This window comes from Mustela putorius, unplaced genomic scaffold (genome assembly GCF_011764305.1).
Source record: "Mustela putorius furo isolate JIRA1106 unplaced genomic scaffold, ASM1176430v1.1 tig00000095_pilon_pilon_pilon, whole genome shotgun sequence".
Taxonomy (NCBI): domain Eukaryota; kingdom Metazoa; phylum Chordata; class Mammalia; order Carnivora; family Mustelidae; genus Mustela; species Mustela putorius.
Window position 1 is genome coordinate 17,007,182 of NW_025421280.1, and position 27,734 is coordinate 17,034,915.

General features: G+C 42.7%; 1 protein-coding gene across 7 annotated transcripts in view; it reads left to right on the plus strand.

The window, feature by feature from the left end:
* The window catches only part of ERC2 (ELKS/RAB6-interacting/CAST family member 2), a 923,400-nt gene that overhangs the window by 738,724 nt on the left and 156,942 nt on the right, over positions 1-27,734 (plus strand). For all 7 annotated transcript variants that reach the window (XM_045078756.1, XM_045078755.1, XM_045078764.1 and 4 more), the window contains one exon: positions 14,542-14,607. In XM_045078756.1, the coding sequence (XP_044934691.1) occupies positions 14,542-14,568 (27 nt within the window). In that variant the 3' untranslated portion in view covers positions 14,569-14,607. The remainder of the gene's footprint in view (positions 1-14,541; positions 14,608-27,734) is intronic.

The window sequence follows — 27,734 nt, forward strand, 5'->3', positions numbered from 1 at the left end:
AAATTAAATGCAAACTAGCAGGTTAATACAGTCAATATTAGCAGTATTTCCTCCTTTATTATACTGTGAGCTTCTTGTGTGTGTGATCCTAGTATAACTTATACATTTCAGAGGGATGAGGCCGTAGATAAGGAATAGAATCATCTGGATAAGTGTGAATGCCTTTGTTATATATTTCTGGGTATGTGAGGGAGGAGGGCTTACTGGAATGACCTGTGTGAAGAGAGGTTTAACCGTGGAGGAGGAGGTGCTTTTTGTGCTCCTAAGATGTTTTTCAGATGGCTCTGTTTTCTATGCACCTCATGTCACTAGTATCCCAAAGAAGAAGTTAAGATGGCAAGTCTCCAAGGTGTTCTACCAGGAGTACAACTCCGGGGGAGCCGTTTATATAGTATGCAACACAAGAAGTGCTCCCTGGAGCTCCACAGTGAAGTAGCTCCAACCTGGAGGCCCTCAGCCCCTGACACCCAGCTTTTCCCTGCTCTGTACTGGGAAGCATTTGCCCTCAGAGACTCCAACACTGCAGGTGTTCTTCTAGGACATCTAGTTTTCTGAAGCCAGAGGCAGAAAGGCACCAATTCTTGTTATTAGCTCTCAAAATGGTTCTTCATTTGGCGATCAGCAAAGTAGAGATAGATATAAATTTCCTGTTATTATCTTGTCTGCCTGTGGTTCTGCTTTGATTTAGCTTTATTTTTTCAAATCTCATCCCTTGCCATCACCACCTCTCCACACTCACCCATCCTAGTATACCTGGCATCCTACTATCCGAACATCTTCATTCTTGTTCTTGGTCCCTGCCTTTTGGCACACTGCCCTTTGTTCCTTGACCTTCTCACAGGAAGGGTAAATGTGAGGTTTTATTGGTGCTAGAAGGCCACCCTAGGGCTTTCCCCTGGAGAGATAGGATCAGAGAGGCAGAATGAAGGATTTGGAGCCCAAATTGGGAAGGGATTTACACAAGGACCTCCTGAGATAACAAATGGGTTTGTTTAATCACAGAGACACATATGCTAATATGTCCTTCTAGAAACTGGATACCAGATCAAATTTATCTGCCTGGTAAGTTATATTTCTCACAAAATCTTGTCCCTTGCTACTTTTCCAGAGATCATTATTAAACACAAAATAGAAGTCTTCCTGTTTTGGTTGACCCTCTTATGTTTGTCTACCAACACTAGCAGTTGTCATAGGGCAGAAATCATTGCTCAGGGGAAATGCTCTTCCCAGAAGAGTTAGCCTTGAGAAGTATCTGGCTGAGGTGTGTCATCAGGACCTCTAATATACCTTTGTGATTGCTACTGTTGGGAGGATGGTGATGGTCTTCCAGTTTCACATCCTTCATTCCAGTGACACTCTAAGCAACCTATTGACATAGAGGCAGATAACCTCATCTGAGAAATGAGAATTCAGGCCCTGGGAGGGGTGGTGGTGGACTGATCTGAGTCCTGCTTCTGGTTATTTGCTCACTCAACTAATACTTGGAGTACATATTCCATGCCAGCCACTACATTGGCCTTGGGAAAGAACATGAAGGACAAGATAGACCCCGGCCTTCAGGGAGTTTGCTGTCTAACCTGAAGACAAAAATTCAAGACTTGTTCAGTTTTTTTCCTGGATCATGTCAATCAAAAAATGACATTGAAAAGATGGTTATGACTTAACTAGGGGCCCATGACTTAGAAACTTACTCTACAGTAAAGTTCACTTTGAAAGTGACATACCATTGACCAGAAGGATAACTCTCTGGTTTTAAATTGGAGTCAGCAAAGCTATAAGTCTTCCTGGCTACACTCTTTCAATTAGAGAAAATAGAATTGACTAAGAAGACCTGCATGAGTAGGTTGACTCCATTGATTGAAATGGCTGGGCTGGTGATTTTTTTGACTTGGAGTGTCAGGTCTAGGACAACCATACCCTCTGCTATAATCACCAATAGCTCATAAATTGTTATAAAACTAAGTTCCAGAATGTCATAGTCATCGGAAGACTGGGAAATCTTTCCCAGGTGATTACAAATTCTATATATAATTGTGAAAGCATATATTCTAATATGTGTGGGGTGGAGCTACTTCTCAGGAGAAGGTGACAGCCTTATGGTGACAGCATTAAGAGTCTGAAAAATGGATTGATTTGGATGGGATTTAAACTAAATGTCCATAGTGTACCTGTGTTAACTGACTTAAAGGGAAAAGGTCTCTTTCAAGGGATTCCTGATTTCCTTCCCATGAAGCTTCCAGCTCTGACTTTTCCTGTGACCTGATGGTTGACCAGCGAACCCTCTTCTGGAAAAGGGACTACAAAATGTTGCCATTGTCTCTTGAGCTTTATTAAAAGATCAGAACACATGAAAATAAAGAAATGTAAGAAAACCAGTCACTTTGCTACTTTTCCAGAGAAATTCATTTTTCCTTAGTAAATTTGATTTAAGTCTTGCTGGGCCCTTGCAGAGTTAGATTCTTTTTCCATTTCTTCCCTGTCCCTTTCTCCTTCACTATGAGTTTGCTTTCTCCTCAGGAGAAACTGAATCTAAGGGTTATAAGTCTAGACGAGCATTACCCAAAGTAACTCTTGGAACATTAGTCCCAGGAGGAAAGTCTTAAAACAAAGATTCAATGAATAAAGAATTTTGGGGAAATGCTGCATATTATAAGTCAGTCTTAGAGAGTCTTGGTGCAATTAGCAGATCAAAGGATCTAAAAAAGTCATATAAGAAAGAAAGCTCTCCAATTTTACTTAATCCAGCATTTCTCAGACTTATTTGATCATAGAACCTTTTTTTTTTCTTTTCTTTTCTAGAAACATCTGTGCTCTGAGAAATACTGTTCTCAGAGTATCAGGTGAAGAAAGAGACTACCTGGTTTAAAACATAGCTAATCCAGTTTCCAGCAGTGTTTTTCATCAGAAGGTGGAGTGTTGAGGCAATTTCTGCTACGCTCTGCATAGCAGAAAATGAGATTGCCTCTTTCATTTATTTCTTAGGATACCATTTTGAAGGCTATAATGTCTGAGGATGAGTCATCCCACCAAAAACCTAGTGGATCTGAACTAAGGAAACCATTAAGAGAGTGAGGACACAGGAAAGTAAGGATAATTGTAAATACATAGACCCTCAGAAGTTGAAAATGAGTATGATGAGGGGAAGGGACAATCTGGAGAACACATAAGAGAAGTCAGTGGGATGTGGCAGTCCAACAGTCTAGACTCTTACCTGAGAAAGGAGCAGATGTGATACTTGGAGGCCTATGACCCCATTATGGCCATAGCCATACCAATGTCCAAGTAGATCATTCAGACAAATCCTTGCAATAATACTTTTGGAAATTTTTCAAACCAGGAGGTGGGCACAGATATTTCCAGGGGGAGACAACAAACAATTCCCATGACACTAGCTACTGATAAGCTGCTTTGAGGAATAACAAAGACCAGAGAATAAATGGAACATGCTGGAACCACACTCGTAATTTTATTTTCAGTTAAGTGACCAAGATTGATTTTAGAAAAGCTAAGTGGAAACTCAACTTCTCCTAAATGCCCTCTGTACTTGTCACCGATGTCTGTTATTTTGTCAAGGGAGCATCTTTCTTTGTCATATCAATTATGCCAAATCTTTTCATTGTTTTCCAGGCATAAAATGATTTTTATAGTCCCTAAAAAAATTGCACTTTATTAATCTCCTAGTGGCTTCCAGGTATGAAGAAAAGCATACCATCAGAGTGAACTCCACACTTCAGCCAACTCAAAATGCCAAGCCTTGTTCGGGCTGCCCTTGGGCGTCCAAGACTGACACTCCTGCGCCTGGGTCTTAGGGTGCGTTTTGGGTCTTAAAGGACCTAGATCTCACTGCTTTTTTGTGAAAAATGTGCTTCCATTTGTTAAAGCATCTGCCACTCTGATTCTAATTTGTAGGGTCCTAACTGGCAAAATCCTAAACATTTTTGTCTGGAAACCTCATATCATGGGCACCTTCCAAGCCCAAAACTTGCATCTCTTCTCTCTCCCTTGTTTTTGAATGGAAGTGCTCACTCACAGCATTGAGAAGCTCAAAGACTTTTAACCACTTTGAAGACTTTCAGATCCTGTTTAAAATTTAAATTTCATACTCCTCTTATAGAAATCCTATTTCTACAGGAGGGCTACAGAGTCCAGGAGCATGGAAGCTTAGTACTTACTAAGTTATTATGGGAATAGCTGGTTAAATTTTATACTCCTGTTACATATTGTAAGGCACATTCACACCCATCTGGCTCATAGTAGGCACTCGATAAATGTCCGTTGAAGGAGCTGTTCTCTAAGTACCTTTGGGGAACAGTTTGGACAGATGGAAGGATCCCCATTGTACATATAAAGAAACTGAATCTCAGAGATGTTGTTAATCATTCAGAAGCACACACCTGAAAATCGACAGACCCAAGATGAGGTCCTGAATCTCCGAGTACTATACATCGTCAGCAAACCTCTTAGGATGTCAGGATGGATGTATTTACACAACCACATGTATTAAATATGGTTGCATGGCTATAATATCAACTTTTTCTAGAGTGCGCATGTACTGTTCCCTTTCCCATTGAATTATAGTAAGTTTTATCCTATTTTGATGTATTTTCCAAAGTTGAAAAAAAATGTCATCTCCTCAGTTCTCTTTCCATTTCCCCCAACTCTCATGGTCTTTATTTACATTCTTCTGTTATGTGACATTTTCCTTTCATTTCCTCCCATTTCACCTGTTCCTCTTTATTCTTTGATCAATCCTTTATTATATCTCTCACATTTAACTAACTAAATTTATTTATTTATTTATTTATTTTACTGATGAAGTACTGTATGGTGTTCCCCTTTACTCTTTATTCTTGCTAAACCTGTGCCAGTGAAAATGCAGCTTTCTGCAGTTGCCCCGCTGCCATGGAATTACCAGAGTGAGAGCATGGCACAGAGGGGGAGGGGAAGCGCTCCAGATTACAGAGGGCCCTTAGTAGTGGACTCCCAAGGCCCACTGCCCCTTGCTTACTCACAAAGGAGTCTGTACATACAGGTCCTAGGACAAGCCAGGCTCCCAGATCAAAGCAGAGGACGCCTCTTCTGGGCCAGGGGCTGCTATCAGATCTGCCAGGGCTTGGGGCATACTTTATGGTAGTGACCTGACTGTGGCAGAAGTTGGATTTTCCATTTTGCATCCTTAACTTTAGGGTGACTGCTCTGTTAATCTGTTCCCAGAAACTTGGTTGCCTTAGTCCTAAATATTGCTTACTCCACTTGGCCACTTCCAGAATTGGCCTGCAGATGTAAATAGTGAACTTTGGTTCTTTCTCTATTGCTCCTGGTTGCTGGGTGGTCTTGGCACATGTTGGCTCTCCACTAAGACTGGTTTTTGTATGACTAGACATATTTAGAACACTAAATGGCCACTTTGACTTTCTGCTGAAAATTCCCATTGAATTTTACTTGAGACACATGTCATTTTCCCATAAACCATCAAATGACTTGGTCACTAATGAACCTAGATGTGGCCTTCTTTTCAAGCTGTGTATATGGGGTAGATACACAGATTGTGTGTTAGGACATTGTGAAATGATCTCAGTGATCCCACTGAGGTTGACCTCCACCTATGCTCTGCTTCACAGAGGCTGCAACCCTTGCTACCTTTGTTTTGAGATTTCTGGTCTCCAAACATCTCCCCTCTTCCCTCTTCTTACAGACGAAAAGACCCTAAGATAGCTCAAGATAAAAATGGGGTTCTTACCTCTTGCCCCTTTACCTCTGTCCATGCTACATACACCTGAGCCTTAGGTACCTGCTCTCAGATAGAATTAGTGAGTGTCCTGCAGAGCCTTTCCATAGGAGGGGAATGTCTAGCTACCCCTACAGTTAGGTCCTCATTGAGGTGGTAGCTAGAGGCTGATGACAACATTTCTAAACCGCAGCTGTTTCTTCGTCCCAGATCTGTGGGGTCAAAGTCCCCTGCTCTTCCCCCTCCACCTCCTCCTTCTTCCAGAGGCCTGCATTTTACATTTGGTCAGCAAGGAATTCATAGAGTCTCACTGTCCACCAGGGGAACGAAGCTGTCACAGCAACCCCTCCCTAGGCCCTGTTACTTCTCAAAAAGCCAACTCCAGGCCCGTGGATTCCCCACTTGCCCACAGCCCCTCTCTGTGAAATGGTAGACGGGGTCTGTGATTGATGCCCTGCTTGCCTTGTACTTTCACCAACAGATTAGCCAAAGTGCAGCCCTTTGAATTCTAACAAACAGACAAGGGGTTTAACTTGCTCCATTGGCCTCCGAAGATGGATTCTGTATATAGAGTTGTTATTCCTAGCTTTTGCTTAGGGAGGAAAAAAAAAGAATTTATTTTATGTTTTGAGGTTAAATGAATGTGGGATAAATGTATACATAGTGTCCTGTGTGTATATATGTATGTATCGCTATATGTCAGACGAACTGAGGACTTTTCCACATATGGAAGAATTTCACAAGATCATGTTTAACTGGAAATTTCTCTCCTTAACTTCCCCTGAGTACATGTTTGAATATATATTATATATACATATATATGTGTGTGTGTAAATACATTAAATATGTTTTCATGTTTCCTACATAGAAGAAAAATTAACTACCATGTATCAGAGCTTACTAAAGTGCAGTTACAGAACAAGAGAGAAAAGCACAAATTTTGAGTCCCCTATGACAGTAACCTAATACGAAAAGTTCCACGTCTTCAGTTTTTAATATCAGTTTCCCACCCACGCTAGTATGTCTGAAGCTGGCCTGATTAAGAAGCAATTAGGTTTTTTACACTGCAAGCCTAATTTCCTGGCCCACTTCTTAGATGAGGCCTTGGGTTTTGGTTTCGCGTAGGGATGAAGGCTTCAAATTCAAAAACTCATGAAGAAGGCTTCTGTTGGGCTGAAGTTGAGAGATTTCAGAGATTTCAGAGATTTCAGCTGTCCCCACTGTTGGGCTGGTCTTCTCACAGTTGGAGCCAAAGATACCCTGCGATGCATTTTGAATTAAATTTTGTGAGCCATTTGCCTCTTTCTCTTTTTGAAAAAAGATAATTAGAAATTAAAATTGAGATAGATAATGCATGCAACATTTTATTAGTTTTAGGCATATAATATAATAATTTTATACATGTACATATTGCAAAATGATTAGCAGGATATGTTTAGTTAACATCCACTACCACACAGTTACAAGTTCTTTTCTTGGGATTCCTTGCCTCTTTGCCAATACTCCTTTTGTCACAGGTGAATTGGAAGACGCTGTGTTTAAAACCCAACAGATTTTAAAAAGTAGATGAAATAGAAAGATAGCTCAGATGTCACTTTTTTCTCTATCCTCAAAGACTATTAAAAATCCCTGAAGCTACTAAAACCGGAGGAATGTGCAGTTTCTCACCGTTGGGAAATAAAGGGGGCAGTTTATTTGTTTGCTTGTTTTTAGGAGCAACAGCTCGGGACTGACCCTGCCAGGGCTCTCTGTGTGGCCACAGGTAAAGAAGGACATGAGAACAAATGTCTGAACTGTTGCTCAGGGAGTGTTTAACTCTCCTTCCCCTACCAGCAGTTTCTAGCTCACCCAACCATCACAAGCCACAGGAGGAGAAAGAGGGAGGCGGGGTGACAGCCGCTGGGAAGCTGGCTTTGCAGATGATCGGGTTGTTACCAAAGCTCTTTAATCTGGGTGTGATGTTAATTCCTGACATGTAAGCACATGAGGGCATGTCTGATAAACCCTGCCAGGTAGGGTCTTCATGCATGGGAAAAAGGAGAGGTGCTTAATGCAGCAGGATCCTCCTGGTAGAAAAGGATTTCTGCCTTACAGAGGCTTTGAGCCTGTTGAAGATTTCAGTCTTACTCTATTTTGGGTCAAGTTTTTGTCCCCCGGTTTACTGATTCCTCTTACTTTTAAACCTTGTTTGCAGTATTAGGGTTTCATTAAAAGATTTGTTGCCATATCTTTTGAGTCAACAAGGGTTTTCAGACACAGCCTGTACTCCCCAGCTTGCAGGTGTAACTCATCTTGGCAACACTGGAGGGTTGATTCCTTTTCAACGTGCTGCTTTAATCCAGTCACATTTGTCGAAAAGGTAGCACTTCGGCTTCCCCATGGAAAGGGGGTGGCCAACCTTGAAACGTCTGAAAGCAGAGAGATCCATTTTCTGTTGCTAAACACCATTGCTCCTCTTTTTCTTCTGGAACTGATGTCATAAGGATCACGTTTGACTTGTGCACACCAGGCAGTTGCAGCACCCTGAAGATAACGGGAGCAGCCCAGGCAAGAGAACAGGAAACATCGTTTAAACACACACAACAATTCTGAAAACTACCTTATGTACACCGTAATGGCTCTTTAAATATTGGTTCAGCATCTCTCTATGAATGATCTGAATAACCTCTAGCTGGGAACAGCCCAGAGATGCCAAAATGCCTAAGGATGAAATTTTATGCACCTCTTGGGTCCTTTTTACCCTTTCTGCCTTTGGCCTTAGTGCAATGTCAAATAATTTGTTACAATAGTAGCAAACCATCAGATGCTACCAACCGGCGGTATGCCTAGTTTATGTTTGCAACAACTACGCAGTGGTTTAATTTACATTCTCTACTTTAATTCAGTCAGCACCCTATGAAGCATCAGGGTCAGGATATGATCCCGTTTTCTTTTTTGAGGCAGCTGAGGAAATGATGAGTCAAAATGCTAGGGGATTTGTTTGCCCACTAGCCAGAAAATGGCAGAACCAGAGTCATGTTAAAAACACAGTTTTCACTGTATTTAACAAAGCCAAGTGTTAATGACTGATGGATGAGGGAGCAAATATAAAGCCTGTCTCCACCCTCACCCCTTTTTTATGAGTATCTGGCAATGGCTCAGCTTTTAACAGATGTTGACTTTGGGCTCTGAAACAATATTGTTGGCCAACCTAGAGCCTTCCAGCATTTCCACCTACAGCTGGGTACCTTGCCTCTTTCAGCTGAGAGATCTGGTGCCATGCACCAAAGACTGGTTTGTCAGAATTACTTTTGCTTGAAGGAAATAGAAAACTACTTTCTTCAAGTTGCCCCACAATGAAGGCCCCCCACAAAATCAAGAAAGTGCCTGAAGATACTTCATTAGATGTGAAGGAGAACCCCCCCCCCCCACACTCCCCGGCCACACACACCTCTGTAATATTCTCAATGGTTTGGAAAAAGGCCTCAGATGATTGCCCTGCCTCAGGCCCTGTGAGATGAACTTGCTGAGAAGAAACCAACACAGACTGCACGGGCTTCTAGTCTCTACCCCCTCCTTGAGAAACACCCCAGTGTTGTTGTTTTTTTTTTTGTTGTTGTTGTTTAAATATGTACATCTCCTGTCGAATTCCCCCTCAGCCAATGACATTCAGCTTTTTGCCAGCCAGGGTTATGCCAGCCGGGGTTAGAAGAATAAACCAGGGAAGTAGCTAATGCAGTGCAAAGGGGGAAGGAGCCATCGTTGGGAGAAATGAGTAAACACAATCTTGGCAACCCTAAGGAACTCTGGACTCCAGGCAGCCTTCTGTCTCAGAGGAGTTGAGTCATTCAGAAAAGCAAGAACTGATCCTGTATACTTACTCATTTGGAAATAATTTGTTAAATTCCCACATCTGAGGCATTGTGAGGCAGTGTGAAGTGAGTAAAGGCTCTGCCTTTTCCCTCAGGGACCATGAAATTCGCTGGGGTGCTGCTGATGTATGCCCACATAAAGGACAGGTACTGTTTGCATGTGAGGTTCTCTTTCTTCCAAGAGCCAGAGAGACCCAGCCTAAGCTGTGCCACCCAACTCCAACAAGGACCTTCAACAGCTCGGAAAGAGGGCCATGCAAAGTCCAAAGTACTTCAGAGATGAGAAAAGCAGAACCAACAAATGCCTTCAGGGTCAACATGAGCTCTTTCTTCTGTGGCTTCAGAGTTCACATGTCAGAAAGGTATACCTTTGTGGTCAGGTAGACTGGAATTTGACCCTGGCTCCACAGCTCCTGGCCAGGTGTCCTTCAGTGAGCTACCTGATCTTTTTTCCTGAGACTTCCCTTTTATATCTGCACAAAGAGCCTCCCAACTCCTGTGTCATGGAGCAGTGGTGAGACCCAGTGAGGAAACACAGAAAGCTGTCATACTCTCTAACCCTGCACAGGTGCTAATACCTGCTGGATCATTTCTAGCCCAGGTCAGAAATAAACTAACATTTATATTTCAACAGAGTACAAAGGAAGTATCTGAACTTTCTTCTTCTTTGGGGGGAACTTGTCTGCAGATGGGCCGCAAAGGCTGTAACAATACAGATCATGCAAGAGTTCACAGGCATTCCTGCCCTCATCACCTGAACAGAAACATCCATCCATGGACTAAGCATTACAGTAGGCAGGGGAGGTGAAAAGCAGGGGTGGAAGGTCTCCAGAGGGAAGATTTGGACTTGATCCTGAGAGTAAACTTACTAGTGCCCTGACAAAGCTAGGTGCCCCTGTTTTCCAGATTCATACCCATTTTTTTTTTTCCCTTTGCACGTGTGTTTGTCTTCCTCGACGCTGGCCAAACCTGCAGTTGGAAATGCCAAGAGGAGCTGCTTTGGTTGAACCCAGACACAGGGCACATCATAAATCCCATACCGTCCCCCTTCCAGGATTGTGCAGCCAAAGTTAGGAGTCCTGGAGCTTGATGTTTCCAGAAAGTGTCAGAGCAGGCATGGGCTGAAGTGGGGGTAGGGAGAAGTCTGGTGACTGTTTATTCCAGATGCTGTAATAACCAGGACAATCTCTTTGCATCCCTTCCCCCAAGGAAGCCAGGGTGAACTTTCTGGCAGAGATGGCTAGCTGAATTTTCACAGTGACGGTGGGCTGATTTGAAGGTGATGCTTCCATCATTTCACTCTCATTTTCAGCTAGGACAGGTGTGATGATAAGTTCCCCATTAGGAATCTGGCCTTCCAATTTCAAGAAAAAACTCTGGCTGTGAACTCAAAGAGAAATGCAGGTGTTTTGGAGGTGGGGGGTGGGGACAGCCAGTGATGAGCTGGGGCTAGCCAGCTGACTACAGATAATACTTGAAAATAGAGACCAATTTAAAGTCTGCACTGGGCTGTTTATCATGCCATATTATATTCCTTCCCAGAGCTTATATGTCATATTCCTTCTGAGACCTTCTTTGCTGGGGCTAACAAATGCCCCCCTCCCCACAATAGGAAGTCACCTGTCTTGTCAGTGATGCCTCATCCCTTTGCCCTTAGATCTTGTCATCAGCACAGCCCTGTGAGTGGTCCATCCGGTGAGGAATTTTGTTTTATCTTAGTATTTGGAGAATCCAGCATCTGGGACTGCAGGATTTCCATCAAGGCCTCATATAATCTCTGGAGCTACAGATTCATCCTGAGGTTATTTGATAACTAAGCCTCCCTGCTCTTCAAAATTTGCTGTGTTTTGTGGTCACTGGGCTCTGGGCTTCAGCCCACCTTGGATGTTCCCATCCCCAGATGCTGTGGAAGAAAACACGCAGATGCCTGATGGAGTAGAGGCTTTCTTCCTCCATATTTGGACAACTCCTGGCATAGCAGTCACTCAAGAAGGACACACAAGGGAGGTAACACCAGACAACATCCAGAAAAGCCGCTGCAAAGTAGATTTAGAAACAGAAAAACAAGGAAATAGACTCTCCCAGACCTGATAGATGCATTTTGAAAGTCCCAAGAATTTCTAAATAACTTGGCATGAAGCTAGGGATCAAGTGACATTTATCTGTTCCGTATTTTTTGGCCCCCAAATTTACATTTCTGTGCAGTAAGATTGCTGAACAAATTAATATTTGCATACAAAGATGTAAGCAATGCAGGAGTCAGACAGCTGTGAACGTTTGGAAATACTTGGAGCTCCCCCTCTGATTAGCTCCTGCATTTTTGTTTTTTATTCCCTAAGCGGACACTCACTTTGACCCAGATCACTTGGTGATTAGGGTCAATTCATGTTTAAGCTTTGAAGATTAGAGAGACCAGAAATGGCCACCACCTCTCTTTCTATTTTCTGTTAAGAACTTTCAACTTTAGAAACAAAAAACTTGAAAAAAATGCATAATATTCCGAGTTCACTAAAGGAATTTATCCACATTTCTGCCATGTTAAATGTTAGCAAAGTTTATATTGGACTGTCATATTTCTTTACTTTATTCACCAGCATACAAGACATCGATCTCAACATCTGGTTTTTAATAACCCTGGACATCTGGGAGCTCCTTTTTATTCCTATGGTGGACGAGGCACAGTAGTGATATTGGCAGTGTATATTTTCAACCTACAACTCCTGTCTGTTTCAATCATAATTAATTACCACTTTTTAATATATTTAATTTGCTAAAAGTCATTTGCATTAGACCACATTTCACTGTTAAGAAAATAGTAGTAGATTTTGGTGGCAGTGGCTTTCCTTTCTTCCTTTCTTCTTCAAAATTTAAAACCCTCTGTGAGTGGATTTGAAACAAACTAAATGTATACATGTTGTTGGGTTTTAGATGCAAAATGAAATAGAGTGCTCTGCATGGAAAGTGATTTTACAGCCATTTAGAAGCGGTCAGCAGGGGCTGTGGGCTGCATTTTAGGGAAAACCTCCTGTTTTGTTTTGTGACTTTGGCAAATCATAGCTTCGCTCTGCACCTGGAGTTTTCCTATGGCAGTGACTTTGGGGGTCAAAAACCTTATAATGAAAGCTAGGGCTTCCATCCAGAGAAATATACTACACACATACCCACAACATTCTGCTTTGAATTTCAAGGGATGGCAAGACCTCTGGAAACCCATTTGTGAATGCCCCAGGGTCCCAGGCGGTAGATTTTCCTTCTTCATTAGCATAAAAAGGGGCATTAACTTTGCTTTTCTCCAGGAACTGAGAGGAAGTTTAATGAATATAAAAATACATATTTCTCAAATTATGTAGGGAAAAAAGAAGTCTATTGCCAGGAGCAAGTGCTAGATTCTATAGTGGTTAATAGACACAGATAAGTTATGTATGAAAAGACCCAGCTAAAATGATCAATTGTACTTTATTTTTTGCTAGAATAGTCTTATCTAAACTGTTGATGCATATTCACACTGAGTTGTCCAGTTTGTACTCTGTGCAAATCCCTTGGTAGACTCAAATCAGTTGACGATTGTTAACCCTTCGTGGGCCATAGATTCCCTCGTGGCCGTCTGGTAAACTCTGGCTCTCTTCTCAGAATAACATTTTCAAGTGAGCAAAATAAAATATACAGAAATAAAAAGAAGCATGTTACATGAAAACTCACTTCAAAAACCACAGATCTGAATGCTTGAATAGATGAAAATTACCATAGCCTATTGGCAAGGTTCGATTGAACTGTATGAAATTGCTGTTTTTCTAGATCAAACATGGTGAAATACTGGCATTTTTATATGATTCAAACAAATATTACAACAATTTATGCAATGAGAATCCAAACGATGAGAAAATGATCCAAGTTATTTTGTTTCCTGTTCCTGGTTTTCAAAACAAAGAAGCAAATCATGGCAAAACCCAGTTCATTGGGGATTTATTGAAAGACACAGCTCCCAAATTATGCTTGAGATCAGGATGTGAACCACTCAATCTTCAACACTTTGTTTCAATCCTTGCAATAAAAAGTGAGAATTCTTGTTCAGAACAGTACCTTGGGATGGGAGATTTACTTCTGTCTTCAAAGATTCAATTGCTCTGCTTATTGGGCCCTTCACTAAGTGAGGAAAGTGGCCAGAGCCATTCTGGAAACATTTTCAACAAGAATTCAGACCAAATAAGTTTCAGTTTATCCATAGTTGAGCACAATTCTAAGTTAAACAGAAACTCTCTTTCTACAAGCATTCTACTGAATCGAAAGTTTTACTTTCTTCTCTTTGAAACTTATTTGATTGCAATCATTCCATGCAAATGTATAATCATTCCATGGCGCGCACATCCTTTTTTATGCTGAGAGCAAAATAGAACCTGACAAATCCAGAAGATCACAGCATGTTTGAGCCTTTGTGAAATAACCAATGTGAATTATTGCATGCCACAGAACTTTGTTTCACCCAAGTAAATGGAGTTTTTTTTTTTTTTTAATTCTTCTTCAGCCTTTATTGATACTCCAAGCTTAAGAGAAATTAAGGGTATTTGATTACTATAATTACTTCTCTGCTTACTAAAAAGGTTTAATCTACTCCTAGGCATATGCAATTCAGACTGCATGCTTTCCAAAAATATAATCATCTGCTAATGTAGACTAATTTTAATCTTCTAATCCAGTCTCGACACAGAGTCAGAGCTGGGCGTGTGGGATGTTTTGTGTGGGGGTTCCCATAGATGCCAAATACAGTTACGGATTTGACAAGTCAGTGATGTGGAACTGAAGTTACTATAGATTTTTTTTTTCCCTCACTCTTTAAGATTGAAAAACTAAGTGAAGATCAGTGTGCCTTTCCAGTGCATCACGGTGTAACTAACCTTCTCTTCTTTCATTCCGGTGCTCCCCTCCTCTCCTCTCCGTGCACCTCCCTACCCGGGCCGGCCACAGGATGACGAGGAGGGCATATGGGCATAGCCGGGCCTGTAAACCAAAGTTCCAGTTTTGTTTTGAGGGGTGAGAAACCATCTTTTATATCATTTTTCCTTTAAAAATTGCATTCTCGTATTGTATTGTATGTGTGCTCAATTGTGTTCACTGGTGTTTGTGACTGTGCCCCGTGTCTGCTTCTGTGTTCTGTGACCATCCCCCAAGAGTCCCCACCTTCCTACTCCCCCTCCCCGCAACCACATTATTGCTCTGCCGTGTTGGGGCTGGGTTGAGCACGATTCAGATGTTTCTGTGTTATTTAAGATGTAAACTGTGCCTTTGCTAGGATTTATATACACTTTTTAAAGGCATGATTGTGGACTCAGAAATTGTCACAATTCTGCAGTAGCGGTTTTTAGCCAAGAGCTTGCTTTTACCAGATGTGCCAGTGTGGTGTGACTCTCATTGTCCTTCTGGTTGTGTCAAATGTTTGGCAAGGAATAAGGAAAATAAACTGTGTATCTTCGTGGAGCTGAAACTATCATCTCTAAGAAGCCCATTTAATGGATTGTACTATCTCTTCTATGGCAAAGTTTTGAAGAAAACACAAGGACCAAGGCATAGTAATGGTGAATAGGTAACTATTTCTTTATATGCATTAGAATAGAAATATCAGTACTGGCAGATTAGTGGTCTTCTATCTGTTGCCTTTTTTTTTTTAAGTTGGGTTTCTGTGGAGGTTTGCACTATAAATTTCATGCATTGCGTATTTTTCAGAGGGTTTTGCTCCTTTGAAGGCTGATATTTTACCCATTAAGAACCCACTCTTTATTTCTGTGTTATCTGCATTATGATTGAATAGTGGCTCATGTAATTACCACAAGGTTATAAATGGGACACTGAGCCCTGAAGACTTGCTGCTGCAAATCACACCTCCCCAGGACACAGCAGGTTATTTAACAAGTCATAAACTCCCCAGAGTTGACTGTACCTTTGGTTCCATAGAATATGCTGTTGAACTGATGACACTGTATATGCCATTTTGTTCAGAACAAGGAATGTGGTCAATTGTGTGCTATGGTCATTTTTTATGGTCAAGAAGTACTCGTTGTGCATTTCTTTTTCTGGAACAAATATGAAATGTCACAAGTCTGTGATTAGAGTGGCAATTTCGTGGGATAACTTGGCAGTTGTGCTGTTCCCCAAGCCTTGCATTCATATTACATGATAGTGGTGCTTCAGGTGAATTTTAAAACAATAACTGGTGGGTTTTGCCCACAAGTGATAGTTTCATTGGTGCATTTCACTGCTGAGTTAAACCTTTGCAGGTGCCACCAATGGCTTTCTCTGGTCCTATGGAGAATACAGAGGGGTTGATTTTCAGACACATCTTTCTCCACAGTAAAGATGTAACACCTCCTAGATCCCTTTGCTGTGAGTAGAACCTGCTTCCCAGTCACATGAGACCTGTTTCCTCTCTTCTCCCTTTCCTGAGTAAAGAGGAAAACAACTCTGGAACCAACTCTTCCAAAAGCAGAGTGGTTCCAGAGGGAAGCTTGTCAGTATGAAGAGGTGGGGAAACCAGAAAAATCCCTAAGATCCAATCTGGGAGACTCTCTCCCTATGTAGAAAAAGCTTTAAGGGATACATCACCTTTATTCATGCAGAAAGGCTAATACACAGGTCACTTGATCTACAGTAGCATTAGATAAGAAATGGAGGTTTTATAATGTTAAAAAGTAAGTATGTGAAACATGCCTACAGCATGCAGAGACGGGGAGGCAGAGGAAGTCTCTAAGAGTCTGGGGGTTACCTTGAGAAGAGCAGGTCCTACTTGGGTTTCTTCCATGAAGCTCACTCTTCTGCCATCATAAGTATTAGGATGCTGGACTGTATTCATGTCTCCTCCTGAATAATAAAGATTTTTATTGCTATTTCACAAGATTCATGATATCCACCCTGCCATCCTCTAAGATAGGACCTATGCTGTCATCCTCAGGGAGAATTGGTGCCAATGCCCCTAGAGAAACTGCTTTGCTCAAGGCAAATAGAGACAACAGTGTTAAGCCCTTACCCCCTTTATTCTTCCATGAATTTCCCCAAGCACCATGTACCCCAGAAAACAAATGTCTTCTGAAAATTATTCCATATATAATCCTACTTTAATATGTTCTAATAAATTTTATAGACTTCTGAGGAAAACTACCTATCTTCCTTTATGACTCCTTTAAACAAGTTTGCTCAGATATCCGCAGGCTTTTAAAACCGTATCTTAAGGATTTAAATAATGAGATACTGGGGACCTTCCGTATTTGAACAGCCGTTGCATGTTTTGAGTCATATTACAGTCTGTGGGGCCTAAGGAGACATTAAATTTATAACTAAAGATGGATAATAGTGGCACATTAAAAATTAACTGTTTTGAATATTTTGATTTATGGCCCTTATAAAAGAAACATCACAAGAAGTTATTTTACTAGCCATCAGTAATGTGCTCATAATAGCATCAGAAGTCTGTGACTTGAATCTGGTGTTTTGGTGCTGAAATGAATCACAGTTTAGGAAAAGTGGCTCCAAAAATTACAACAAATTGGAATTAACATAATAACGCGGACAGCTCCTCCTTCTTTTGCCACTTCCAGACACTAGCCCAGGCATGATTTATTTGTCTTACTGTGATCATTCAAGGGTGGTGTTTTCTGAGAGCAAAATGAACTGGGGAAAGTTTCTTTTCTAAAGAGTTTCGACAGCCCCTAGCGCTAGGCTTTCTCCCCATAAACATCTCCCCCAGCCCAGCCTTATCAGCGTGTAACCTGTATAGTCCACAGAACCCCAGCCTTAGAAGGGCCGCACTCTCGGTCTAATGCTCTGCTGTCCTTGTCTTCAAGTTCTTAATAATTTTTTGGACATGGGGGCCCCACCGTTTATTTTGTCATGGGTCACACCAAATACGTAGTTGTGCTGCTTGAATCCAACATACATTCCTGTGTTCTTCCAGCTTCTCTCTACTTTCACTCCCCGCTGGCTCATCCCCACTCCTACTTCCCCATGCCTAGAATTGAGCTTTGGCTTGCCTTCTTTTTCTGGTTTTCTTGCAGACACTCTGTAGGGTCACATTCTCCAGCTAAGCTGTTGCCCTCGTGGGTTTCCCTGCAACGTGTGGTCAATCATTGTCCTCTCGCCGCCCACTTTTGATTGTGAAAATGTGCTCTGGGAGCCCTTCCAGCATTTTCTATCTGGCTTTGCAAAACAGAAAAACCAAGCAGCCTAAGTCTTCATTATTTTCCTTCAGGAAAATAAAATCCACTTGATCAAAATCCACTTGAAGTGGCATTCATTTATGTCAGCAAATAACTCTTCCTTTCCACTGAATGGAAGGGCTTTCCTTGGACCCCCAAGAGGTACTTTGTTCTGTGAACATTCAATGAGGTGGAGCAAGGAGGGACCAAATCTAGGCACCTTGGGGGATCCAGTGCCACACCTGCCAAGGCTTTTGAACGTTTAAGCTTTTACGGTGAGCTCTCTTCGTGGAGCAGACATTGAACACAAAATCATGTTTATTTCTTAAACCACTAGAAAGGAAGAAGTCTTTTTAGATTGAAAACATATGCAAATTTTTAGGACCTGATTCATAAAAATACAGCTGTGGGCATTAACAAGTTTGGCAAAGGGCCATGATGCTTGTAGGTGCATCCTGTTCAAAATGAAGAATTGTAGTTCTGTGCCAGCAGCACATGGACGCTGTTACGGAGGGCAAGGATGAATCACAGCGTGCTTAGACACAAGGAAGGGTTTTTCTTACACATAGGAGCAGTGCTCAGAGGCCAGTGGAACTCCCTGTCGTGCCTCTTGTCAGGAAGAATGAGGAAGGAGATACTTTATTGTGGCTGGGAAGCTTATTTCTCCCTTGCTTTCTCTTAGTAGGAAAGGTCTAAATGCTAGGCTTTAGGCTTGTACTGGGACAAGAGAAATCCAGTGGTGGGGACAGAAGTCACAGAAAGAGCCTTGGCCTTTCAGTCTCTTTAGCTGAAGTCCCATTTTCTCTGCAAAATGGAAGTTTCTTTATACCTCCTGTACAGGGATATCCTCCTCTGGTAGGAGACTATGGCTGAGGATTAGGTTCATCTCATCCTTGTGCCATTTTCTTTCATTCATTTATTTATCCATTCATTTTCCACTTATTCATGCATTCTTTCATTAAATGGTTAAATTCTTGGTTATATACTAAGAAAGCAATGAGTAAGACCGACATGGTTGCCATGCTGTGGATCTTTCAGTATTGTTGGAAACAGACCATAAAGAATGACCTGGGAGAGGAAACCTTATAAATTTTGATTGTTGCTTTGATGGAAACCAGGAAGATCTCAAGATTAACAAGAGGAACCTACTTGGTTAATCTACTTCAGAAGGGATTTCAGCAAGCATATCTCCAAGGAAGTGAGTTTTATGCAAAGCGTTGAAAGCAGGAGAGTCAGTAGGCATTCAGGCCAGAATGTGTATTTGGGAAGCAGTCCCAGGCAGACATGCAAATGACAGAGGGTGAGAAAGGGCTTTCTGGGCTGACGGAGCATAAAGACCATAACCTAGGGTAGAAAATTCAAACGATGAGATGAAGATGAAGAAATGGGAAGGGGCCAGATCATGTAAAGCCTTTTTAGGCCAAGGTGGAGAGTTTGGGTTTTAATCTAAGAAAAATGAAAACATGAGAAGAAAATTAGAGGATCTTATGCAGGAACATGACATAATTTAATTTATGTTGTAAAATGAGCCTGGCTGAGGTATAGAGGCTGAACTGTCATGGCAGGAAGAGCAGAGGTAAGGGTTGTTCCATCATTTGCGAGATAATTGATGGTGCTGACAAAGGGGAGTAGTGGGAAAGATGATGCCCAGTGGGGACAAGTGGATAAATTGGAGATAAGACTAGGAAATGAAGCCAGCAAGACTTTGATAGATGGGTAAGAGAAAGGACTGCCTGAGACTGCCTCCAAATTTCTACCTTGGGTGACAAAGCTGGGACAGGCCATTGTTGGAGGTGGAGGGCTGAGCATGAGTCTTGTTCCCTTCTGTTTTCCCCAGGTGTCCAGTCAGACTGGCCAAAGGAAAACAGACTTTTGATCTCCCTTTTTTCTATTTGCCTGTGTATCGACATGGGAATCTTTGACCTCTCATTGCAATGACATGCAGACTGCTAAGTTTAAAGCATAGCTGAAGTCCAACTTCAAGGGTGTGTAGCTCCTCTTAACTCTCAAAGACAAGGAGACAACTTGAATATCAAAGGCTGCAATGAAAAATCAGCTGTCATATAATAGGGAGAAATGTGAAGTATATGATCTATAGAAAAACCAAGCTCCCGATGTTGTAGGAGGATGAAAGGACCTACAGATGGGGGGGAAGATGCCATTGGCTTTTGCAGTCCCCCCAAAACCCTGAGGTATCAAGAATTCTGTCACTTAAGGCGTATTTTGTGGGATATTTGCCTACTCCTAAGGATTGGATTCCCATCTTAAAATTCTGAGTGTATTATTTCTGGTAGAAGAAACTTTTAATAACCTGTTTTCAGGAGTTTAGACGAGATATAACCAGAAGTGGTTATGAGGTGTTTCAGAACGACCATGACAAAGACTCTGTCTCTTTCCAGTACAGACTTCATTCCTGGGCCAAGTGAGATGTTTTTGCTTTATCTATTCCCTCGCCTTCTCTTTCTTCTTCGTTCCTCCTCCCCGTCTTTCTTCTCCCCTCCGCCCTTTCTTCTCCTCCTCCTCTGCTATTCTGGAAGATATGTTGTAAAGCTGTTGTACAGAGCTACAGCTGGAATGTCTTGCCCAAAGTCCTTGCAATCAATAATTCATTCAAAAAATATTTCTTCCATCTCAGTACTGGTGTTGAGGCAGTGAACAAAGTACATTTCCTACCTTGGAAAAATTTAGAGTACTATACAGATTCTTAAGCTGGTGTCCGTGAACCCCTATGAGTCTGCAGATCCTTTGACGTGGCTAACAGACTCATCTGTGGATATGTGCACATCTTCCAAGGAGAACACCTATGATTCTCCACAGACGCTCATGGGACCAGTAACTCAGAAAAGGAGAACCACTCATCTATGAGAGATTGGGTGGCAATGTGTTACAGTGGCTCATAATGTGGTCTCTGCATTTAAATTGTACTGGGTTTGTGTCCTGACTTGGCACTGTTTGGCTAGGTGGTCTTGGGTAAGTGTCCTCTATCCCTTCGTTACTTTATTTGGGGAAGACTGTGTACACCTCACAGGGCTATGGTTAGGATTAGATGACTTGAGGTGAGTAAGACACCTAGCCATGTCTGGTGCATAGCAAGAGCCCAGTCCTCATCACAATATCATTGCTATTGTTATTACCAGGCTTGGAAGTGCAAACTCTATAAGCCAGCTGAAGAAAGTAGTTGATAATGTGAGATGGGTGAATTAAGGGGATAAGAAAAAAGACAGAAGAAAGGAAAACCAAAAGGGGAAATCTATTTTTGTGATCATAGCTACCCAAGTCAGCTACACATTTTCTAGCAGGTCTTAAAGCAGAAAAATCCTCTTCAGTTACCTTTGATTTTAATGACATGTTGGTATAGCAAAGGAAGTTTTGATTGCTGGAGACTATAGATTAGTCCATGTTTCTAGAGGAAGATTTCCTTCGGCTCAAAGAAAAATTGAGTGTATAACATGAAAAATCAACAAATATTTGACAAACAATTATGAGCTGATGACTTGGAAGAGAAAGAAGGGTAATAATATCTCAGTCTACCTCTTTCTGTTCTCAAGTATGATGAAACTCAGGGGCTGGAGTAGAAGCTTTTGAGCAAAATCGAATGCAGTAAATAAGTTCTTGTGGGTTTTTCTGGAGTTTGTGAGAGTTACCTGGCAAAGCAGTACGTGTTGGCTTGGATATGACCACACTCTCAGGACCTGAAATCTGGCTGAGAAATCGTAAACAAACAGTGGTGATAAATGACCGCGGGCCGGAGGCGGGAGGTGTCTAGTGGAGTGTTTTTGCATTACATTACATCCTTCCTATGCCAGGGCTGGCGCACAGGGAGCACTTTGGCCTCTCCCACCCCGTTGTCATTTGCTCTAGAGTGCGGTGCTGGTCTGGTCTTGTTTAACCTCTTTATTAATGATCTGTAAAGGGGAAAGAAGAGCATGTGAAAGAAAGTTGCAGATGACACTACTTTGGGAGGTGTTGGGAATACTAGCAAAGTCAGAGAAATTACACTAATGGCCCAAAGAAGGTTAGGAACATAGAGGGAGAGTAACAAATCTTGGAGCAGTCCAGACACTCACATCTGGCGAAAATTAATCTGAAACACAGATATCAATGGGTGGGAGGACTATGGAAAACTGAAGGCTAAAAGAGAAATAATAAGCCAAGCAGACATCAGGAAATCCAACCATGGGTAAGAGCAGAGAGAGAGGTGCCAATGGCAGTTAGCACAGTCCAGATATTAGTAGGTGCCAGAGGGACATACATCACTATGTGTGACAATCCTGCCCATAAATTGTGTCTTACATCTGGGACATTGTAATGTTGTGCACACTCTTTTCCAGAGGATCACCCTTATTACCAGAAAGGTAGAAGGAGTTTTTAAAGAATGCAGCCACTAAATGAGGTCAAGGCACCATTTAATGTTGGGCGTGGATTCCGAACTCCCAGCAAGAGTCAGCATTCAAACACGAGGCCAGAGTGGTATTTTCAGGGAAAGCACAAGAGATTTCTCTTGGAATATTAAATGTGGACTTGAGAAGACTCGTAGGTCTCTTTCTTAAATTTGGGAACCCAGGGTAGACACTTTTCAGAGGCCTACTTTGGGGAGCTATCCAATTGGTAGATGGTGGTAAAAAGCTGGGCCAGAATTTTCTTGGTAGTTCAGGGAGAGGGGCCCAAGCCTCATCTCTTTTCAACCATCTCCACAGCCCTAACAAAATGGAAAAATGAGACAATAACATTCAGAACAAGAGTGCGTATTTATGGCCACCACTGAGTGTATTAACCAGAATGTCTGTTTTCTTTTCTGCCATTGAGGACTCAATTGGCTGTAGGGTATTGGCCACGTCTAGTGGGTCTTAACTCAGTCCTCAGGCCTCTTGCCTATATGCCTTCCCTGGGGTAACATGATCCCTGCCAGAGAAGTACTGGTCCACTTGGCTATGAGATGATCTCATGAAACCCATTTTGCCTGGGTGGCTACAAGATACCTTCCTCATGAATGTGTCCATCAGAGACTTTGTGATGGGAATGTCCATTCCCTCTAGCCTTATTTTCCAGGAAATGTCAGGCAAATGCGAAGAATCACTGCATACAACTGAGAACTTCTATCCTGCCACACCCTGGTCTAAGCTGCCCCCATCTGTCCCATGCAGATCTGATACTCTCAAACACCAGGCCACACCAGCCAGCTCACAGGGCTGTTCCATGGTGACAAAATCACTGAGAGGCTTAATCTGCATAAGGAGGAGCCCTGCCATTTCTTTCAGCCTTCCTGAGCTTTCCACAGCCTGAGGCTCAACCCAGCCACTGTGGGCCCAAATGAGTTGGGCCCCTCCTGTGATGGCTGAGTTGGTAGTCAAGATTCTGCCTGTCCCCAAGCATTTCCTTAGTGCTTCAGTCACTGTGTATACATAAAGTGGGGCAAAGAGAGCTTCCAGAAAGATGTAGAAGAAGAGAGGCTGTTATAATCAGTTCGAGGCAAAATCATTTCTCAGAGAAACCTGTTAGACCCAGAATAAAAAGGAAATGCCCAAATGGTGAAAGACATTATTCCTTCATCCTTCAGAGAGAAACACAGAATGAGGCTCTGAAATAAAAATCACAAAGATCACTTTCACTGGAAAATCTGAGCTTCTTAAAGCCATGGCTTCATTTTCCTCATTTTTAATTTTTATGTTTACAGTAGAAAACTTAGAACTTTTAATGAAGAATCGGGAAAGAAGTTATTTAAGTCCTCATTGAGAGAAAGTATCATTTTTAGGTACCTTTTCATGCATATACAAATACGATCATGTAAAAGTATACTTGAGGAGGATAACTCTAACTTTGCACAGGCTTCGGTCCTACGTGGTTGGTGAACACTCCAGCACCAGAGTGGACACCAGGCACACTGACCCAACCGGTCACTGACCGAACTGGTACCTGAACTAGGTACCCGTCCCATCACTCTTAGCTGCTGCCCTGGGCCAACTGTTGTTATTTACTCATTGTCACATGACTGTCTTTCCATACGGACAGCTGACATCTGTCTGTAAGTTTGATTTCTCCCCTGCACCAGGCTGTGGGGAGAACCTGTGCAGGCAGGGGTAGGCGCACTGCAGGAGTGGGGGCAGGGTGTGAGAGTCATGAACACTTCCCAGCGCATTTGTTCTTGGCAGCGTATGTGGCTTCATTGTTCCTCACTCACGTGTCAACCCAGGAGCCGGATGCGTGTGGTGGCCCTGAGTCAGCATGTGGCCGAATTAGCAGCCCTGCCGATTCCCCAGCAACCATTCTTCCTTCAACGCACCTTGATCTCTGATGTAACTGCATTATTTGAGAGGAGTTTCTATACAAATCCCTCAACAACAAAAGAAGACCAAAAGCCCTCCATGATGGAAAAAGGGAGTCTCGCCGCTGCCTGATGGAACTGGATTCTGACCAGGCTCTGCATGTTGGGCTTTTTACTGCTGTTGTTGGTCGCTTTCTGGTCTTCCTAACTTTTTGAAGTTGTACCTGCTGGCGCCAGGGTGCCACCTGGGAGCATGATGAAGTCACGTTAGAGGAAATCCTTGTTGCTCCTCTTTGTCCCAAGACAAAGACACACTAGGAAACGGAAGCTTGCCTGTTTTCTTCTGCGAGGGGTGCAGTCTACCTGGGGTACCTGGGGTAACCGCATCTCCACCAGCTGATCTGAAGTTCGGTTCAGTCTCACAGGTCATTTACTACAATGGGCCACAGAAAAGCATTGTCCTTCCCCGCTCGTGGAATGTGGAAGGGAATGAGGGAGAATGAGGAAGTGTTCCAGAGCCAAAGAGCAGTCTTTGTCCCTCCTTACACAACAGGCTTGGGGCTTGGAAATCCAGTCTCTCAGCGAAGATGGCTGACCGCCTGCGAGGGTGCAGGGCTGAGAGGGGCCAGGTGAATTTTCTTCACATTATTATCTTTAAAAATTATGAATGTACTAACATGTTTGCAGAGGCCAGACTGTTTGGTAAGCCGTTTCTATGCTTCGTGGGTGAGTGTGAGCATCTTATCTTCTACCCATGGAGGTTTTCTGGGAACTTTATATAACCAGGAGGCTGTCACCATGGGCAGGGGCCAGGGACAGGGAAAGATGGGCTCTCTCCATCTCCCCTGGGCCAGTCACTGCTTTCCCAGCAAAGACAGAAGGCAGGGGCAGCTGAGGGGAGTCCTTTGGCCCAGCAGCTTTGTGCCTGGTCCACTCATCACTGGAAACATTTTCCAAGTGCTTTTCCCACCTCTTTCTCACTCACACAGCTCCCTTCCTAGTCTAGAGGAAATCCCCCACATCCGTCCTGATTTCCATCTGACTCCCTCATCCGCTCTCTGAGGGTAGCAGGCAGGTAGCACTGTGCCTGTTTTACCAAGTAAGAAAGTCAGCTCTCAGTCACCAGCTCCTTCCCCCATAGTAGCAATTCCCTACGAAATTTTTCCTTAGAGCATTGATGGCATTGGACAGTAAGAGACCATTTTCAAAAATTATAATAAAAACATGGTATGTTCAACTAAGTTTGAACAAAACTAGACTAAACAGAATTAAATAGGTTTCTTCATTTCAGGTCTTCCCAGACTCTTTCAGATCTCCACTCCAGTCTTCAAGCTCCCTGCCCAGCCCTCCCATGGGGAAGAGAAGGTGGGCCTGTTCTTCTGAGAGGAAGTAATTTAGCCAGCAAGGGCTCTGCCATTTCCCCCCTCCACATCAGAAGTCTTCTTCATTGACCACTTCTTCCTTTCCTTTTGTTCATACCTTCTATCACCTCATCTTCCTCCTCTTTTTCCTCCCCTTGAATTGAATTAACTGTCCATCTGGCACACATAGAAGTTCATGGAACAGACATGGAGCTCTGTGTCCCAGATCTGCCCCAACACAGCCATATAGCCTGCAGCCCATATTTAATCTCTCTGAGCCTCAGTGTCCTCATCTGGAAAACAGGGAAAATACGGTTTTATTTTCCTCCCTTGTGGAGTTCTCATGAATATCAAATGAGACAATGATGTAAAATGCTAGCTAGCCCAGTGCTGGTACATAGTAAGCACTCAGTGAATACTAGCCCTCGTTTTTGTTTTATTTTGCCTTTTTTTTTTTTTAATTTTTCCCCACCACCCCCTCCTCTGATATTTTCCTCACTGATCACCACTTACAGTGTGGCAGCATCCGTATTTCTGTAATTATGTATCAAATATCTGCTATGTGTTGTAGAGAGTTAAATGTTTACTCAATGAATGCATCCTGAATCAGCTTGGGTGCTGAGAACCAGTCTGACCACTGTGATCACTCGGCCTCAGCACACAATACCAAAGGAGTGGACGGAACCAGTCTCCCTGGGATCTTCATGCTTTACACCAAAAATCCCTTGCCTGGAACGACTGGATGTAATTTTCCTAGGGCCAAGCCAACAGCCTTGGCAACAACAAAAATATGTGCCCGCAAATGCAAAAGCCCTCAATTCATAGTCCCAAAAAGCTAGTGGAGTGAGTAGTCAACTGGAATCAGATTCATGAAGAAGCTTAAAACTTTTCAGTTCTTACAAGAAATACCACCATGAGAGGACATTTCAGGAGACATTCCAACAGAGACTATAAAGCAAGTGAAATTACAAAGAAAATGCTAGAGCTGCCTTTTTTTCCTAGAGGTTTGCACTCGCTTATCTTGGCTGATCCAGAAGAGATAAAGGAAACCTTGGGAACAGCCTGTTGGGAAAGGCCATGTTGCATCTTTTTTGCCTGCAGGAAAGCAAGTACCTGCTTGCAGGTCGTGGTACGTTCTTCGAGAGGCTTGCAAGGAATTGTGTCAGCAGGGTGTGTTCCAGGAGATTACAGGTCCTTTGTGTTTCATGTTTCATGGTTGCCAGCAGCTGGCATCTTTCAGAAACCCCATGAAAAGTGGGCAGAACTCCTTTGCAAACTTCTGAGCAGAGGGTTAAGAAGACTTTGTGTGTGACTCTTAATCTTGTTGGGAAATTTTAGGGTGAAAAATGTAATTACATCTGAAATGCCAACAACCAAGGCCAAAGGCATGTCTCCTCTATGGATGATTCTTTGTTGATGAGATTAGCAACTAAGCTCCCGTGCTCCTGCCTACAAATTATTCAGATTATTTGAAAAGAAATGAAACTAGATACTGGGAGGAAAAATGCCACATACCACATTAGGTAGCACTTAACTAATGCTCACCTGTTTAGCAATGAGTTCAGCGTATATTTAGTAAGTACCTACTGTGTGTGATAGAACGGAAACAGCACAAATAAGGTTCCTGCTCTCTTTGAGTGATTTTACCCAAGGAAGCCATATTCTTAAGTCTCTGTCAATGGCAAGTTATAAGAAGAACTCAAGAAATCTGTAGTGTAGCACAGGGCAGCTCCACACTGTGTGGTCTGTATTGCCATCGAGTCCATGTAGAATTAGATTAACATGGACAATTCAGTTGGTGGACATATAGGGCTGTGTGATGTGCCCTGAACACCAGGGCTGGAGGCAGAGAGGGGTGACACATGAAGGACCTAAAGGAAATAGGACAGTAACACAACAACATTGAAGTGTGGGGTCATTGTCAGTTAACTGGTCCCACAGAGTAGGGAGTGAGTAAGGCATGGAATCCAAGTCATGACGATGGCAGAATTTGTTCAGAGGTGGAGAGCAGCCATTATCAAACATCTCCTTTGTCCATGTGCAAGTCCACTTAGTCTTCAACCCCAACATGTTGGTCTCAGGTTGCCCCATTTTCCAGAGACCTCTGAGGTCACACATCTGGGAGGTGCAGAGCCCAGGCTGGAACCCCATTGTTCCGTCATCCACCACCACACCAGCCACCATATAGCATGGGGCTGTTCCGACCGAGCTCTTTAAACCACATACGGAAGTCTCTAGCCAGGTGGGTAAAGTTCCGAAAGTTTGTAAGTCATCTGACTCATGGTCGGGAAATCAAATCATGATTATATATAATAGATACAGGTATCCCCCACTTTTCAAAAGTTTGCATTT